At 40.1% G+C, this 19,900-nt stretch overlaps 1 protein-coding gene across 2 annotated transcripts in view; it reads left to right on the plus strand.

Annotated features, from left to right (window-relative positions):
- The window catches only part of TNRC6B (trinucleotide repeat containing adaptor 6B), a 225,856-nt gene that overhangs the window by 45,411 nt on the left and 160,545 nt on the right, over positions 1–19,900 (plus strand). For both annotated transcript variants that reach the window (XM_072973566.1, XM_015241646.3), the window contains exons 2-3: positions 8,472–8,545; positions 13,437–13,527. In XM_072973566.1, coding sequence (XP_072829667.1) covers positions 13,483–13,527 — 45 coding nt within the window. In that variant the 5' untranslated portion in view covers positions 8,472–8,545; positions 13,437–13,482. The remainder of the gene's footprint in view (positions 1–8,471; positions 8,546–13,436; positions 13,528–19,900) is intronic.

Below are 19,900 nucleotides of genomic sequence, written 5' to 3' on the forward strand. Positions count from 1 at the left end.
TTTTGGAAGGTGGGATCTGATATCAGACTTCCTTGTTCTGTTTTGTTTTATTTTATTTAGTCTTTTTTTAAACTTATTAGAACTCTTTATTGTTTTGAATATGAGCCCTTTACTGGTTTTATATGACCTGCTTTTTCATTTTCCTGAGGACGTCTTTTGGTGAACAAAAGCTGAATTTTTGTGTCATTATATTTACGTTTTTTTAAATAATAGGTACTTTTTGTTTCCTGTTTAAGAGATCTTTCCCTACCCCTAAGTAATAGAAACTTTATCCCACATTATTTTCCAAAAGCTGTATTATTTATCTTTCACATTTGGTATATAGTTCACCTGGAATTGATTTTTGTGTATGGTAATTCTGAATTGACTTGTTAGTGCTCCTGTGCCTTCAAGATATTTTTTGTATTTTGTCCAGATTTTCTGGGCTGTCCTTAGCAAGATAGTTGCTCTGAATTACCTAGTTTACCATTTCCAGAAGCAGAAATCTCTTTTTAAAGTTTTAGTTTCACTTTGACTTCAGAATGATTTATTCTCTTCTGTAAAGGGGCCTTAATAAATGTTTACTAAAAATAAAAAATTAAAAACTGAAAAACTATATAGATTCATGATTGCATTTATGTTTTTTTTTTTTATTTAAAAGACTGAAAAGGAAGCTTCTGTTTCATCTGTGCTTCTCTTAGCTACAAAATACTGTTAGACAACTTAAAGCTTACTACATAAGATGAACAAGTATACTTATTGCAGGATAATTTTAGAACATTATTTTTTAATTTAAAATTTTACCATGATTTATACACTATTGAACATTGACTTTGATGATAAAACAGTTTAGCCATGATAATGGCCACCCCCTGCCCCCATCCGTATATTTAAACCTCTTTTTTGGCCAGAGATGGACTGTATGCAAACCGAGTTCAGAACGCGTTTAATTTGTGCCACAAAATAAGAAGAAAATGTTTTCAGTTTATGGCAACGAGATCCATGACATATGACGCTCCAGGAGCTGTTTTTACAGAGCGCAGGATGCACAGGAACGGAAGAGCAAACGTTCATGATTATTGGCAAGGAAAAACTGGCTACGTGGCTGATGTTAAATGTGCTTTTTAAGACAGCCAGATCAAGAAACGTCTGAAGAATTTGAGACTGTAGCAGTGAGACGATTTTGTAGTTAGTAAATAGAGCCTGGGGAAGCCACAGCACGGCGGTTTCTTGTGAGCCGTTTACAGCTCGGAGGAGGAGAGCACAGTGTAGGCGCCAGAGAGGAAACCCTGACATGGCCTCCAGGGAATGTTGCCGGGGGCGGTGGGGCCGCTTCCGCAGGCACAGACGCTCCGCGGAGCGAGGGGAGGCTTCTGGTCCCCACCTTGCCCTTCCGTTTCTGCCTCTAGGTTCACCATGGAGGTGGGCCTGGTTGGAGCAAGATTTTAGGGGTAAGCATTGCGTGCTTGGAAGTTATGTCTCTCCAGCCACTCACTTCCAGTCCTTGCTTATATCATTTTTTTTTCTCTGTTGAAATGTATGATTACCCCAGGTGTGGTCCATGGATCCCTCCCCGCCACCCATCCAGACCCTTCAGGGGGCCCATGAAATCACAGCTATTTTATTAACACTGAGATGATAATATGCCTTTTAAACTCATTCTCTCATGAGTGTACAGTGGACTTTTCCAGAGGCGACATGACATGCGATACAGCAAAAGGTTGAATGCTAGGATACAGCTGTTGTCTGATATTTGCAAAGTATCAAAGATATTTGCACAAATGTAAAACAATGACACTTCTCTCAAAGTTTTTATCCTTTAAAATATTATTTTAATTAAAAATGTTAACATGTAATCATTTATTATTTGTAAGTTTAAATATTTATGAATATTTTAAATTTTTTATAGTTTTAATTTTTGATGTGGTAAATATTGATAATTACAACCCACATAAACAAAAGCTTTGTGGGTGGGGGGTCGTTAGTCATTTTAAGAGTGTAATAAGATCCTGAGACCAAAAAGTTTGAGAATCATTGATTTAAATCCTGTCAACTCCAGCTGAAATCTTAGTTTCTCTCTGAAGGCTGCACAGATTGTCTAGCCCACTGTTTCTTCTGCATCCTCAAAACTTCTGTGCGACATGGCTAAGTGCTTAGTTTTTGTGGAATTGTTAGGTGTGCTAGTTTCTTCTTATCTACAGTGTAAGACCTCTGAGGACAGGGATCATATCTTAAATGAGAGTTTTTTTGAGATTTCCATGATGTATGTTGCCGAGCACAGCATAATTAGTTGTCCGTGGTTATTCATATTGTTATTATCTTCAATATCAATATTAAAATTTCCCTTACTCACTGGTTTATTGGAGAACCAGTATGCATTTGTAATTTTGTGAACAACTTTAATAGAAATAGCTATTTGATTAAAAAAACTGCATAAAGTTAATATAAAATATGAAAAAAGAATAAAGGCTTTCTGATCATAAATCATCAATAAATTGGGTACAAAAGTGGTGCTTGTTAACCTCTTTAATTCTTAACATGACCAGCAATTGCAGTAAAACCTCAACGTAAGCCCTTGCTCAGAAAACGCCGAGCATAGTGCTGGGCTTTTCATAAGCATTGAGTAAAGCTGGTTGAGTTGAATCTGCTGTTCGGATCACTGCCTCCGCTGTTCTGAGGCTGGCAGTCATTATTGCCTACCATCCGGCCCCTACTTCCAAGTGACTTGCAGTTTGTATAGGTCTTCAGAGGTAGCCTTACTTTCTGAAGCCCTTTCTGTTAAAGGTTTAACACATTGTCCTAGACTAAGCCAGAGAGCATTAGTTGTCTTTGACCAAACTGGATTAGTAGTTGAAGGTACGGCACATGCTTTTTTCTTTATCCCTGCTTCAAACTGAGTTTGTTTTTATTAGGCAACCCTCCCTGACTTAACAGGATATAATAAATTTAACATCTTTATGCTTTAGACCCATAGTTTCTTCATAGCTTCTCCTTGAGAGTCTGGGTCCATGCAAGTAGCACACTGCCCTGAGCGCCTAGCATTACTTTACCAAGGTGTTCCTGGAACAGAGCATGATACCTGGCAGGTGGCTCATTCGCTGAGTGAATGATTGGAGTCTATACTGTGGCCCTGGATATACTGTTATGACTGAGAAGCAGGATCCTTACTTGAGTAAACTAAGAATATTGTATTGAGTTGACACTATTTTTTCCCCCAAAAATGTGTGTTTTATTTATTGGAATATCCTTTGCACTAGCACTGTTTTAAATGATGGTGATACAGTGATAAGAAAACTTAGGCCCTGCCTGCAGGAAACTTAGAACCTACAAGTCTATGTAACATAAACAAGCCTAGTATAAATATATACCAAGAACAGTTGTCAACCCAGAGAATGGCCCCTTCCAGAGCACAGGCAGCAAAAGAGAGGAATCAAGACAAACTTCATAGGAAAAGTTTCCCTTTTCTTGCATCCTGAAGGTTGAGAAAAAACTTGCCTTGTGAGTGAGAGAGTCCAAGTGGAAATAGCATGTACAAAGTTCCAGGCACATGAAACCATGTGGTACTTCAGGGAAACTGAAAGCCTTATGGTTTGGTGAGATGAAGCTGAGAGGTGAACTTGTAAAACACGCAGCGGGAATTGGATTTCATCTTGAGAATGGGTGAGACACATTGCAGAGGCACTGTAGTCTTGCACTTCATAAAGGTAATTCTAATGGCGATGTGAGTGGGGTGGGTCTTGAGGATAAGAAAACCAGTTTATTGATAATTGGAATAAATCTGGCGAGAAACTGGCAGAACTAAGGCAGTGACAGTAGGAATAGGGAAGAAAGTTGAAATACTTGGGGAGAAATATTTGGGAGTTATCAATATAGTTAGTAGTTAAATCTATGGGAGAGGATAGGGACATGTGTTTATAATAAAAAATGAAAGAGAAGGGTGAACTTCCGAGGACAATACCAGTCCAGTAGTGAAAGGACAAGTAGAGAAAGACTGTCTAGCAAAAGACACTGGAAAGAAATGGTCTAAGAGATAGCAGAAGTAATCCATTTGGCCCCTTCTATGGGATGAAGGGACTAAATATATTCATGTCAGTTTGAGCATCAGAACTGGGCTCAATCCTTGAAGCCAGGAGTTGAGTTGAGTTCCTTTACCACGACCCTTGTACCCTAAATCCTCCATGTATAGAAACAGCAGCTCCTCACCCAGCAGCACTCTCCCTATGGTGGGACCCTGAAAATCAACATTATTGACAAGAGCCTGGGACTGGTTGCATACCCAAGGGAGACAGGGAGGACCTAGTCACAGCCAGGGGACCAGGAACTGAAACAGTGCCCCTGCCCAGTGACTGGATTGCAGTATCCTTAACATCAAGATAGGAGAGGAGCTCCCAGATGCCAAGGCTTCCAGGTCATTCTGATTTTTAAATGCCAGAGAGATTAAAGCAAAACAGTTGAATGATAGCCATTGTATTTGACAACTGGAAGTGATAGGGAAAGAAGCCAAATTTTGAAGATTAAAAAGTAAATGAGAGAGAAGGATACTGAAACCACAAATAAGAACTTTTAAAGAGCTTGACTAGCAGAAGAAAGAGGGGAGGGAGGGCGTAAAAGCTGGAGGAGATTTTACGACTAAAGGGATATTTTTAGGAATGAGCAGACTTGAAATATTTAACAGAATTTCCAAAGTGTTGAACTGAGGTAGAGGTGACCCAAAACTCCAAAGGCAGCATTTCCAAATCTTGGAACAGTAGTAACTCTTGTGTGTTGGTGACTAAATAAACTGTCTGCAGCAGAACTGCCTCCACCTGTGCTCCTTGGGCTTTTGACTTGATTATTGATAGTACTTAATAGGTTCCTTTTTGCCCGCTTGGGCTGGGTGCCCCGCTTATAGAGCTGGGTGTGTGGAGCCCTTCTGTCTGCCCCAGGTCTCCTGGTCTGTCCTCGCCTCATGGGAAGACCTTCCTGGCCTCTTTACTAGTGTTTCGCTCCACCCTCTCATCTGCTGCTTCACTTAAGATGTCTCTTCCTGACATCTTGCTTGAAGTTAAGCTGGTTGCCAACAATGGAGGCAGTCAGAATTTTCAGTGCTATTTGTGACTAAGTTAAAAGTTTACAGTATATTCATGAGTCTGCATCTCAAGAATTATGCTGGATATCAAACAGATGACAGTGGTGAGTCCTGGGAAGATCAGGACAGGGAAAGAGAAGATGGTGGTCAAGGGTCTTAACCATATTGCTTGAATTTTTTGAAATGAGAATTAAAATTAAATTTAAAAGAATCATACTAAATAATCAAGTTTGAAAATTAAACCCTATCATATCAGAGGTGTTATTAATAAGTATAGTTTATGGAATATGTATTTCTTTTAACTTCCCATATTCCCTATGAAAGATTGAGTTCTAATTACGTCCTGTGAGTTTAGTTACGTACTTGGCTGCGGAGGAACTCTTGAAGTTTGCTTGAAGTTTAGCAGGGCCTGGGAGTTGATTTAGGCCAAGATTCACCGAACCTTTCCACCCTCCGGTGTGAATTTCAAGACCAATCTGGTTACTCCACGAGAGAAAAGAGAAGACTGGAGCATTTCGAATCATTTACTGCTGTGGCTACGGGTGATCAGAGGGAAGGATTACAGTGCAGTTCTGAACATTTCAAAAGGATGTTTTAAAGGAATTTGCCATTACTCATACCTTCGAAGGGAAACAGTGCTGGAGATAACTTCAGCTAGATAATTTAAAATGCTGATTTTAGAAGTAAATTTTGTGTTTATCTTGAATAAGAGTGCATCTGATACAGAGGTTCACAGCCTTGCAGAGAAAGTAATGAAGCTGTTCTGTAAAAACTGGTTTCCAGAGTACTTGGAAGACCGCCCAGTTTCCCTTGCCTGCCTGCCCTCTAACTCCTTTTCCCTCACTGAATGCCGGCAAACATTGGGGACCAACTGCCAAGCAGGCACAGGACACTGGTCCTGTGTGGTCACTGTGTCCTAAGCTTGCCTGTTAACAAGATATGTAATAATGGGCTGCCTTATGAAGTTAGTACAGAATTTAGACTACTGATAAGTCTAGAGAAGAATATTTAGCTGGGGCAGAAACTAATCAGAATAGAGAATTGAAAATTAGTCTTTTCTTTTTTTCTTTATTCTTTTTTAGTTTTTTTTTGGGGGGGCGGGTAGGGATTAGGCTTATTTATTTATTTTTAGAGGAGGTACTGGGGATTGAACCCAGGACCTCCTACATGCTAAACATGTACTCTACCACTTGAGCTATACCCTCCCACCCTAGTCAGTCTTTTCTTGATAGTCTGCGGTTGACAAAAAATTAAAGAATCTGATCTTTATCTGAGGTGCTGAGCGTCACGCATAACCACATAGTTTACATCCTCCGTGAGCGCCAGTCCCCTCTTGGAAGCTGCAGCTGCTTCAGCTTGCCCCAGCGCACACTGGGGAAACAGCCCCACTGAAATACTGAGCTGCTGGGATCATGTCAAGATTCAGTTCAACTTATGTTCTCTGGGCTCTACCTGATACCAAAGTCAAAGATAGTTTAAGACGTAGATAGTCCTTGTTGTGAAGGAGTTCCTGTGGCATGAAGTAAACTGACCCATGGATATTACCAGCATTCTCAGAGGAGGAACACTTGGTGCAGCCACGAAGGGTACAGAAAGCTTACAGGAGATAACACTTGAGGCAGATCTGAAAAGAGTAGAAGGCGATTAGGCAAAGGGCCCTTAGAGACATTAGTGCGTGTGTTGTAAGCCAGGAAACCACGTGCAGTCTGTGTGAACAGAGTGTGAAGTGGTGGTAGGACTGGAGAGGTCTTGAATTTTACCCTAAGGGTAATGGGGTAGTTATTGACTGAGTTTTGGTCATTCTCTTGTCAAAGGTCAAATTTGCTTTTTAGAGGAAGATTGCTGTGATAACAGTGTGTATGATAGGAGGCTAAGAATAATAATTAAAATATCATTAATACTCATCATAGTACCACTCCATCTGAGATTTATTTATTTAGACAGTGTTAAAAAATAAGCTAAGGTAATGACAGAGAAGAGGGCAGTTAAGATGCTTTCAAGCTTCACTAAAACACCAGCTCAAACATTGTGACATAATGTAGGACTAAAGCTGTAATATATATATAATCCATAGCCATGGGGAATGGAATGTGCTTTCTTGGACAGAAACAAGTTGGTTGTGAAATCAGGGTACCAACTTTCAAATAGTGACAGCTCTTTTTGACAGCAGTGTGGATGCTAATGACAGGTAAATTTTTGCTGAGTTTGCCCAGCATTGTTTCAGCTACCTTCACACACACAGGTCCAACCTTGAGCAGAATATCCTTCCAGCATTTTTTTTCTGTCATTGTAAAATGAAGGGACTGGCTTGGGGTCTCTAAATATCTAATAAATGGCTGTCATTTCATGAATATTTATATGTCTGTATATTCACATATATATGAGTATATATTTAACACATAGAAACATTCATCATTAAGTAACATTTTCACTGCATTTATTAGGAAATTGCTATCATCCAATTTGATTTTTTAAACATTTTTTATTGATTTATAATCATTTTACAATGTTGTGTCAAATTCCAGTGTAGAGCACAATTTTTCAGTTATACATGAACATATATATATATTCATTGTCTCATTTTTTCCTCTGTGAGCTACCAGAAGATCTTGTATATATTTCCTTGTGCTATACATTGATTTGATTTTGAAAAAGCCATTCCAGCAATTAGTTGGAAATGCACCGGGCAGGAGCATGAATAGGCCCAGGAACACCAGCTAAGAGGCCCCACAAGTAATAAATGTGATCACTATGAAAATGCATGCTTATGCATTTATGGATCTGAGATACAGCTTGTGAAAGCAGGAATGACAGGATGAGAGGACTGGGGTGGGGTGAGAAAATCCAGGACAAATCTGAGGTTTTGACCCAAGCACCTTGGTCGGGGATGATACCCTTGATGAAGACAGCAGAGACAGGAGAATGGGGTCTGGGAGGGTACGGGGCATGAAGAGTGCAGTTTGGGATGTATTAAATCTGCAGTGATTATGAGACATCCTTATGTGAAATGGAGAGGTTGAAAATGTGATTTGGTATTTTTCTGGTAGAGCAGATAAGGTTAAATAAATAATAAAGGTTTAATATCAGCTTTTAATGTTTCTTCAAAATGGATTTCAGTTCACAATCTTAATAACCACTCACCTTTATCAAGCATGTGGTTGGTGCCATGCCCTTCACTAAGGGTTTTACACACATTGCTTTCAAACTTCCAAAGAACCCTATGAGGAAGATGCTGTTGTTCGCAGTGTTGAATGAGGAAGCTGAGATTTGAGAGGTTAGGACACTGGCCTGAGAGTCAGTAGCTGGTAGATGGAGAAGCCTGGATTCATATGAGGCTGCCTGAATTCAGAACTTACATCTCACCACTTACAGTGGTGTCTGGCTGTGAGCATGTGGCTCATTGCAATTTTCTTCTCTTTTTCAGGGTCTTGGTTTTTGCACTGAATGTAGTCTAGAGTCATCTTCACGGGCTTGTGTTGCCCCAGGATACTGTCAAAGGTAAGTTTTAAAAATTGATATCGGCATTCATCTTAAAAAGAAGAAGAGTACATTTTGATGTTATTGCTCCTGTCCAGAGTTCTTTTTTTTTTCTCCAGAGTTCTTACAAAGGGGTATTTAAAGTGGCCATCACACGGGCCCTTTGCATTTCAACTTCAGTAGGTCCCTTTGAAAAGCAGCTGTATTTAGATTGATACTGACATTTGGTGCCTCATCCTTTAATAAAGCTAGAATCTGTTATTCATGTGGCAGTTTTGGAGTTTTATGTGAGCATATCCTAGCTTCTGTTCTGCTGGTCCGTCCCCCCCCCCCCCCAGTGTGTAGCCCGCAGCACTGCCAGAGCCAGCTTCTCAACAGTGGATTTGCTCACTGCTCCTTTGCTTAACCAGCTCTCAGGGCTCCCCAGTGCTGCAGGTGCCCTCCTACAGACCCCTTCAAAACTTAATTCCAGTCAACATTTCTGGTTTCCCTTTTAGTAAACCCCTATCTGTAAACCTTACTGGGCCATTTTGTACTCCCCACATGTATAATTATTTTTCACCACTTTGTGCCTTAGTGGATGCTTTTCTCTTCTCTTAGATTTTGGAAGAGGGGAGAAGACTGCCGCTATTTACTCTTACTTCTTGTGTCTTTCCTGTTGTCCCCTTCTCCCACACTCCCTTGACAGAATTTTTTTCATCTGTGTTCTAGGAGTACCTGTTGTTACTACAGCAATAAAGCATTCATTATTTTACATTAGAGTTATTTATTTGTATCTGTCTCCTTTACTAGTCTCTACCCTTTGAGACTTCCTGGAAAGGAGCTAACTGTTTTTTTTTTAGTGCCTCTTGGCTGCCTCTGGACACCTTGCTGAGTGCTATACATGTATTGTTTAACTTAATCCTTGTGACACCACTTCCTGGCCAGTTTTATGGATGAAAGTAATGAAGATTAGAAAGTTAAGTAACTTGCCCAAGATTACACAGCTAAGAAATGACAAAGAATAATGGTTCTGCTCCGTCAAAGCCAAAGTTCGTTCTGCTGCACCACACTAGCCCAGCACCATTGGCCTGTGGTAGGGACCTAGTAAATATTTGTTCAATCAACTATTGCAGTTTAAACAAAAGGGACTTTAGCTGATTAATTCAGTCATTTTTACATAGGAATTTAAATACTTACTAAATGCCAGGTACACGGTTTTACGTAGTCTGTGAATACAGAGATTAATGAGATGAAGTATCTGGTATCAAAGGATTGATAATCCAGTAGGGGAGGGATCTGTGTAACTAAATAAATCCAGTTAAGTGTTACAGGTCCTATAGCAGAATTCAGACAAGATCTACTGGGGACACTGAGGAAGGAATCACGAGTTCTTCCTAGAGATGGGTCAGGAATTACTTTATAAAAGCTGAGTTTTAAATGACGAATAGAGTGTTGCCGGATGGTACTAGGGAAGGGAAAGGCAGAATGAGTAATATGAACAGAAACATGGAAACCTGAAGCCATCTGGCATATTTGGGAGGCCATCAGTTGTTCAGTGATGCTGGAACAAAGTGAACAAAGAGGTGTTGGCTGATGATGCTGGAGAGACAGGTAAGGCCTGGATCCTGGAGGCCTTTTAAATGTTAACATACTTACCAACTTTTAGAGAAGACCGAGCCCGGATGCTGTGTAAATCATGCTCATGTTTGGTCATTAACATCTGTTGAGGCCTGTCCTGCGTGTGCCGGTCAAGACTCTCGGTCAGTTACCGCCACGGCAGGAGAGTGGTGGCTCTGAGGTGAAACCATGTGCTGAAGCAGAAGGCAGATGCCTATGCTGTGACATCATCCTTGACAGCTTTACTCCACTCGTCACCCTCCAGTTCATTTCACCTCGGTGACTCGGCTCTGACTCTTCCGTCACTCTGTTAGCACTGATACACGGGCCCTTTGCCACCTCCCAAGTGGAACCCCAGCGTAGCCATATATTTTTGCATTGCCTACTTTATTCACCTTCCTTTTTGTCAAAAGGACAGTGAAACTGACTTAGACCCTTAGAACTACAAGCTGTGCCTTCAGACAAGATTGTCATCATGGTGTTTTCAAGAAACACATTGGAAAATAGTAAGGATGGTTCGAAAACAACAAAAAAATGAAAGCAAAGAAAGTAAAGGACATTGCTATGCCATATACTATAGTGAGAAACCTCTTAATTTCCATCTCCCCGTTGAATTGCCTACGTAAGCCCAGGCAGTTTACACATAGACCCTCACTGGTTTTATGGCACATGTGCTGTTTGAAATTCAGCTGCTTGGCCGCTTCCATGCAGCAAATAACTGTTGCTCTCACTGATCTGTAAACGATCTATATGAAGAAAGTCTGTTTTCCCTAAAGTCCAATCATTGCCTCAGCCCTGCATGCTTAGGAAAAGCTGTGCCTGCATAATTCAAGGTCAGGCCACAGCCTCTGTACTTTGAAGCCACCCAAGCCTGCTAATTCCCCATTCCCTTTGCTGAGGCCAGCACGGCTGGCATTTGCTTGCTAGGCCAGAGTGGCCGATGTACGCTGAGGCCGCTTGCACAGCTGACATTTAGATGAGCTTTCAGTACCACCACCACCGCCACCGCAACCGACTGTGGCTTGTTGCTTTGCCGAGGCCGGCAAAGCCCCCAAGCCTTTGCTAAGGCTTCTGTGCCTGGTGCATGCAGCCTTGTCTCCATAGAAACAACCACATACCTGAAGACAGAGTTACCATAACTACAGTCACCACTAAGGTCAGAATACAGTGTGGCCTCTGCTTTCTAAACGTCTAATTTGGCCTCAGTAGTTAAAACTTAGTGTATAACTGTAAAAACTCATGTGACCTAAAGTAAACCTCTGCAGGGTCAAAACGGTTTGTCCTCTCACTAACGACTAAGGCCCCAAATCCTGGCCTGACAGAAGCCTCAGAAATTCCACGTGAATTTATCTCCCCAAATTATGCTTCATGTCCACTTATCAAGACTCTAGTCTCAAATGCACCAGATTTAGGGTCTTTGAGAGACCTAATAAATAGCACTTTCCCCCTTGGCTGAGTTCTATACCAACTGAGAAAATTGGGAGAATGTGGCTTACATCTACGGGCAAGAGAACAGTCTTAACACTGAACCTCAGAATTCAGCAGACTTAACCTTGTCACAGTAATTGTGAGGGACCCGTATTTATGGGTATAACAATAAAGGACAGTGCATGCTCCTGGGGGACAGCTGGCTTCCAAAGGGAAGAGAGAGAAGGGGCTGAGCTCACATACCTTGTTTCTCCTTCTGAACTCACCATTCAGATAAGATCCTGTGCCTCCCCTAGGGTGAAGCATGTGGGTGGAGAGGAGCCAGAGGTGAAACCCCAGGAGAGGGGAAGAAGCATTCCTCTTTCCCAGCACATTGAAACGGAAATGGCACAGGGATTATGGGGTAGCTTTCTTGGTCAGCTATGTCTATAATGTATCTCTATGAAATACCACCTCTGTTTCAGCAAAGTGGAATGGGAACTTAAAGACGTTTGTGAAGCATTTGTATACCAGACCTTTCTAGTTATGTTATTGAGGTTTTTCCAGTGCTACCAATATAGTTTTCATAGAAAGAGCAGTTCTGCTTTTATACAACTATCGTAAGCCTGTGAGGGGCAAAACCAACTAGAGAAGTCCGGTTTCACTTGCTGTGAGCATCAGTTGTATGTTTCACAGAGGGAATGGGCAGCGTCGGGTCAGGTGGAGTGAGTGAATTGGGGGTTGGTTAAGGAGCTTTCGCTGTACCAATTTCACATTGCATAAATACATATTGGTTCCCCCAAAACCTCATAGTGGGCACAGTAGATATTTTGATACACTTTCCCCCTCAACAAGTGAGGAAACAGATTCCCAGAAGGACCTTTTTAGCCTCAGGTCTTGTGGATGTTTATTGAGAAGCTTGTACACAGAGCTGGATCGCCAGGTTCCCAATCTGCTGCGGTCATAAATATTTCTCCGCACACAAAAAACATACAATGTCAAGCATCTTTTTAGTTTTCATCCATAGCTGTGAGCCCTTTGAAGTACTTGAGAGGTTTTAAAATATTCATACCTGATACAATGGAGATTTATTTTGTGTCAGTTTGAATAATTATTCTTTAATAATTATGTATTTAATGAATTAGTTTGAATTTTGCATAAACTTTTAGTAGTTTCTTTTTGGTACATTTTATTTAATTCATAAAATTTTAACACAGTTTTATTTGACTCATTTTATTCTTAGAGGAAAAATTACTACTTTTTATTGTCTTGCCCTATGAATAGCCTGTTCTCATATAAAAATAAATTAACTGACATTTAGTTTATTAAGCAAATTTTCTTACAATAAAAAGATGGGATCAACCAATAGAGGACACCTTAATTTCAATTATAAAATATCATTAATGTTGAGCATAAATTATAAACCCAAGAAACTCAGCCACTTTCAATTTCCTAGCCCAGTATCCAGACAGTATGACCTGCTACAGCATAACAACTTGTCCACTGCTTTACTTAGTGGGCCTCCTTTCTGACAGGTCAGAGTTTATACTGTATGAATTGCTGAAGATTTTCACTGTTATCTCTGCGAAAATCAAATAAAAAGAGGGAAAAAATCTAGAACTGTTTAATACCCCAGTGTCTCAAACCTTTCCTAACTACCCTCAAGGTGACGAAAATTCCCTTCCTACCCTTCTCCCTCCTTTCTTACCTAGGATGCTTGTGGATGTGCGTACACAAACCTACACACATATGCATACACACACACACCACACACACATTACTTAAGGTCATTGCTTCACAGTATTTATGGTCTTGGTGACAGAAATTCAGTCTAATTTTTGAAAAAATAAAAACAAGTTTTCACACTGAATTCCTTATGTATTTTTTCTCTTCTTATCTCTTTCAGGCAGTATTTGTTTGTTTCTGCAGAGTTTTGCACAGAGTCTGTTCCCATGCAAACCAATGAGGGAGAAGTATCGGAAGAAAGCAGTTCCAAGGTCAGTGAATTACTGAAGAACCAAACAGTTTGAGCAGAAATTGAACAACAGGGGCAGTGAATGAGTAGAGTGAGTGTTGTGTTTCAGGTGAATTTAGAAATTTGATTGATTTAAATTAGAACTGAACCTAAGATTGAGAGGATTTTTTCTACTTAATATCCATTTTTGTTGTAGTATATGACAAATTTAAAACAAATTTTTACTGAACTGAGAGAAATTTATGATTTCTTTGTAGAATACTAGCACTTTATCTTTTAATGTTTTGTTATGCAAGTTGTATGTACTTATTTTGAAAATTAAAACAAATCAGAAGTGTGTAAGGCAAAAAGTAAAAGCCTGTCCCTTTTTCCTGCTGCATAGAAGACATCACTGATAATTTTTTAGACGTTTTAAATTATATTGTAAAATTTTAAATGGTAACTTGTTTGGCTTGGCTCTTCAAGCTAAAGCTTGAATGAATATTATCATTGTTAAACCCTGTATATAAGTAGTTATATACATGCTTATCTGTCTATATCTGGCCCCATGTCCTGAATCTCCTTGGCTGTTTCTCTGTCTGGTGATATGGAGCCCTCAGTATCACCTTCTCACCCCTCTTTGTCCTTTCAAAGCTGTCTCCAGTCCTTCCTGGGCACTCTGAGGGTGTCTCACACTGTGTCCTGGACAGTGCCCAGCCCTGCAGCATTATCTGCCCTGAGCCCTCCTGGGGGTGTCCTTTCACTGCTGCTACCTTTCCTGGTACTCTCTGTGGGGAGACTTACTCTTCTACCACAGCAGAAGTGGAGAGGTATGAAAACGTCATGGGGAACCTCCAAAACATGCTAATTGGAGGAAGCCAGACACAGAAGGTCACATATTGTGTGATTGCATTTGTAAGAAATATGTAGAGTAGATGAATCCATGGCCAGAACACAGACAGGTGGTGGCCAGGGACCAGTTAGAGGGAAGGGGAATGAGGAGTGACTACTTAATGGGCATGGGGTTTCTGTTTGGGGTGATGAAAATGTTTTGGAACTTAATAGAGGTAGTAATTGCACAACATTTTAAATGTACCAAATACCGTTGAGTTGTTCACCTTAAAATGGTTAGTTTTATGTTATGTGAATTTCACATCAATAAATTATTAAAAAACAAAGAAGACAGGAAAAAAAAATGTGTGTGGATTCCCATCAGATCAGTCTTCACTGCCTCTTGGCCTCATACAACACTTCACCAAATTGTAGAGAGGCCATCCCCTTCTCTGCTCTGTTGCACTTCGTGGACTGGGCTTCAGAGAAGCACTGTTTGTGCCCTGAGTCTCCAGGTCCCTTGTGGAAACAACTCACTTAGCTTCTTTCTGAATCCCTCCTCACTACAGTCCTTGTGTTAGGTAAAAGGACAGATGTCATCCTGTCCTCTTGCTTGTTTTTTTTCCATCTCGCTTCCTTCTTTCTGTAGCCAAAGCAGAAGCCTATAGACTTTGATCAGACTCATCCAGATCCTGAATCTCATTTAGGGATAGTCAGAACATGTGAGACATGCACATGCCCTGGGAATCTCCCCCCCACACACACACACAGACGCACACCCAGGATTCCCAGAATACACATGCCCCAGGATTTCTGTAGTGCACCTGCACCCTTCTCCACGACCCTAATTAATTAGTTTGTGATGAACTACAGTGTTAAGGAAGACTGGATTCTTCGATCCTCTGGCAAGTGCATTCTCTCCCTAGAAAGCTGAGTTGTAATTGGAAGATTGCTTGGCAAGCATGTAACTAGACCAATAGAGACTATTTAATTGTGCCAGAGTCTCAGTTTCTACCTTTTTTTGTCCCCCTAGAAAGAAGGACTGCATTTCTTGATTTTTCAGTTACTGAATAATGTATCAGTTTAGAATCAACTAGACTAAAAAAAAGAACATTCATTTTGTAGTTGCAGTAAGTAGATGTTTCTGTTATCAAAAATTAGATTATAACTTTATTTTTATCAGTCAGTTTAAGTTACGTTTTTATTACTTTTTTCTTCTTATGCTTCTCTTTGTTTAAAATCTTACTATATTTGGAATGATTTGATGTTAATGTATGAATTTATCATAGTACTTAATTTCATTAATTATAGCAACATAATTTGTGGTTTTCTGTTAACAGAAAAGTTAGGAAAGGTAACTGATTTTGAGGGAAAGTGGGGAATTTTCTACAAAACATAATAATTTTGAACTAAATCCATTTTTTTTCAATAAATTCTTGAGCATGTGTTATTGGGGGATACAACAATAAACAAACAAGACATAGTTCTTCCTCTCAAGGTGGTTACATTTTAGTGGGAAAAAAACAAATATAAATAAAGATAATAATTATGGATTATGATCAATACTATGAAGAAAATAAAATCAAGCAATATATAGGGTGACTGGGAGAATATGCTTGGGTTGGTCAAGGAGGGCTCTGAAAAGGTGACATTTCAGCTGAGAGGTAAAGGCTGAGGGGGCCAGCTATGTAAGGAGCTAGAAGAACTGTACTGGGTCAGAAGAAACAGCTCCAAAGCCATTGTTGTCTTCCAGGAACTATCAGAAGTCCCTTGTGGCCAAGTGGTGATAGGAGGTTAGGGAGTGAGGCAGAGCCGTTGCAAGACCTTTAAGGCCATGGTGTAGAGCATGGATTTATTCTCCATAAACTGGGAAGCCATTGAAGGCTGCCACGTTAGGGAGTGGCGTGGTATGATTTGCATTTGTGAAAGATCACTTTGGCTGCTGTGTGGAGAATGGATGGGAGAGAGGCTGGAGTCGGAGCACGGAGCCAGTGAGCGGCAGCTGTAGTTCATCACCCAGGTGAGAGGAAAGATGGGCTAGGGTAGTGCACTGAAGTGGAGGAGAGAAAGAGCCAAGGTGTAATTTGGAGATAAAACTGACATGACTTGTGGGTGAACTGGAATACTTTTGCTTCACAGGAATCAGGAGGTAAGTTTTAAGCAAAAGGTAGACTTGGTACTGTCCGATGCTGCCAAGAAGCCAAGGAGGTTGGTAATTGAGAAAATGCATCTGGATTTGTGTTTTGAAGAGTTAATTCAAGAGAAGGGACACAAAATTTTCTGGAGAGATGGAGATATTCTATGTCTGTTAGGGGTGTGGGTTATACAGGTATATCCATTTGTCAAAATTATACTGCTATAATTTACAATTACAATAAAAATTACAATTTTCCAAGTACACTTTACCTGCAAAACTGTAGACGAATAATTGACTGGGCATGGAGGATGGGTGGAAGTGTGAATGAAACACACCTGACAACGTGGACAACAGCTGAAGCTTAGTGATGGGTACATACGGGTTCATTTGTATTTACTTTGTATCTGCTTGAAATTTTCCATAATAAGAAAGTTTTTAAAAAGAAGTTATTAATGGCCTTTAAGAGTAAGAGGATGAGAAACCAAGTTTTATGGATTAGAAGGAAATTAAATGATTTTTTAAAAAAAGTAAGAGTGGTGACTATAGTTTGCTATCCAATTTTAGGAAGTTTTAAAGTAAATGGAGAAGAGCAGTGGGTAGGAGGCATTAGTTCAGGTGAAAGTTTTTTTTAAATGGTGGAGGCCCGTGCTTGTTTGAGAAAAGAGGGCAGAAATGAGTGGAGGAAGAAATGAGTGTGTGTTTATGGGAAAAGTTCCCCGGATTTGTGAGCTTGAAGGAACTTGGGGATCAGCGAGGCTGGGCCTTGCAGCTGTGGCAGTGCCTGAGTGCACATCTGACCCGCTCTTCTGACTCCTGTCTGGTAGTTAAGAGATACATGGAGGAGGAAAGAAAGACAGTGGGGTTCAGCTTTTCCTCATGTTGCCTCCGAAATAGAAGTCATTGTTATTTGGAGAGTTTAGAATGCATGATTGAGGACTTGAAATGACGAGTTTAGATTTCGTACTAAGGGGAAATTGGAATTTTTGAAATTGCATTTGTAGAAAAGGTGCTAAGAATAGCTAATAAGTGAATGAAAGGGTCCGTGCAGTTTAAAAAAAAAACACCCATGTACATACTGTGCGAATAGAAGTCAAGGATGTTTATGGTCAGACGGGATTGACAAAGGAAGTCTTCTTGGAGAATTATGAAGAATTCCTTTTGAAGAAATACTCTCTGAAACTGTGCAATGTCTTCCATAACTTTTTTTTTTTCTGAGAGAGAGATGTTGAAGTTCAGAGATGCACTGGGGGTTATATATCCGTCACAAGTTGGGAAATGTATACTTTGATCTTTTGAGTTTAGGAAGATTCCATTTCCCTGCTCGAAAGAGAAAAAGCAGAAGATGGCTTCTAAAAGTTTGCTGTAGATTGGCCATGGATAAATCTATAATTAAGTACAAATGTTCTTTCGATTTTTCATTGCCTTTTTTTTTAACCTCCTTTCCCCCCTCCCCCTTTCCTTTCCTCTTATTAATTCCGCAAATATTTATTGAGCATCTATTACATGCCAGGAACTGTGCTGGGTGCTGACACACAAAGCAGCCTTAGTGAACTGTGATTTTCTTTGTTTTGATTCTTGGGGCTCCAAGAATTTTAAGTGGAAGCAAGGAAAAAGAATGTTAAATTTCACAGTAGTTTAGAACTAGCTTTTTTTCCTGAATGGTCACCAGAATATAATTTTGTATGACCTAATCACTTCTTCAAACAGAGTTCTGCTATTTTAGTGGAAGCTTCTATTGTAGAAATGTCCTTTAGGACAGCAATCGACAGAGTTGTTATTAATGTAAAACTTCATAAGCCCCTGAATATATCCTTTGGAGGCACAGTGACTATTCCTTTTATTTTTCCCAAGGACCATTTCAGGACTTATTTGACTTCCCTGCTGTGTCTGTGAGAGAGAAAATTGAATAGAACGAACACAGTTAACCACGAATCTGTCTTACTGTTCCACACTTACAGAAGTTAAGTATGAAAATTATGTTCTGTATAAAAGGCTGATGACATATCAGGAAATCCAAAGGTTGGGAATATAGTTCATTGGCATGATTCCCTTAGAGAGAGACTCATGTAACTTAATTTATTTAGTATTTATATGCCTATATTGTCATATTAATCTAAGCATAGATACTGTTTTATCTATCATATGTGGCTTTGACGCACTGAATGCAGTGATCAGTTTTCTTAGTGCCTGGTCTAGCTATTACATGGTGGGAGTGTACGTTACTTGGGGGGCTGTTCCATTGTAGTGTGGATTTATTGATATATCTTATATGGTAGCTATTTATTTACATTGTCCCTTTTGTTTTATTCTTTCTGAGATTTAAAAAATGATATACCTTTTTAGTCAATCAGTTAATTATTCTGTTAATCTAAACCTGTTCTAAAAAATAAAAGTTCTATATATATTTAAAAACACACATATACCACCACCACCACCAGTACAGCTTATTATGTCTCATGATTCTGTAGTTGGCTGGGCTCAATAGGGCAGTTCTCCTGCTCCAAAGTGGTGTCAGCAAGGGCTGCCATCCTCTGGAGTCCCAGCAGGCCAGAAATGCCCAAAATGGCTCACTTACATGGCTGGCAGTCTGTGCTGGCTGTCAGCTAGGAGCTCAGCTCAAGGCTGTTGACCCCAGCGTCAAGAATCTCCTACATATGACCTCTCCGCGTGGCTTGGGTTTCTCACAGCATGGCGACTGGGCTCCAAGAGGGAACATTCCAAGCGTGCAAAAGCAGCGGATATATTAAGGCCCAGCCTCAGAAGTCACACAGCTTTACTCCCTCTGCATTCTGTTGAGTTAAAGCCAGTCACAGGGCCACTGTAGATTCAAAGGGAGGGAAGACAGATTCTACCTCTCAACGAGAGGACTGGCAGAAAATTTAGAGTCATCTTTAATCCTCTGCACGGTGATATGTGTATTGGGTGCCAGGCTGAAGAGGAGGTAATGGCGGAGACCAGATAATTTAGGCTAAGGAGTTTTAATAATAGACAACAGATTTTTGAAGAATGGGAGTGAGATGTGCATTTTACTTTATGATTTGCCTTCTTATGGTAACTGGTGTTTATGTAGAAGATAGACTAGAATATCTGCATCTTCACCCACAAATTCTCTAAAGAAAGAGAATCTGATTTGTCCAACCCAGCCTGTGGACTGATTTCCACTGGGTCTTGAGTTCTCTGAGTGGGATGGCAGGGCCCATAGATGAGAAAGTAGATCCCATAGAAGGACTTAAGAAGTAGGAGGCAAAACCCAGCATTCCTGGGACAGTCGTTTCCATTATATTTCTCAGTGAGGATGGATTAGAATTCTTAATTTTAATTGCACAGCTATGTCTCACTTTAAATTTAGTATAATTTAGGTTGATAGTCTGAGTTGATGTTAGCTTACTATTTGTAGAGATTGTGCAGCTAGGGTCTTAGAATATTTTTTTTTTAATAAGCAAAATCT

This window comes from Vicugna pacos, chromosome 12, assembly GCF_048564905.1.
Source record: "Vicugna pacos chromosome 12, VicPac4, whole genome shotgun sequence".
NCBI lineage: Eukaryota > Metazoa > Chordata > Mammalia > Artiodactyla > Camelidae > Vicugna > Vicugna pacos.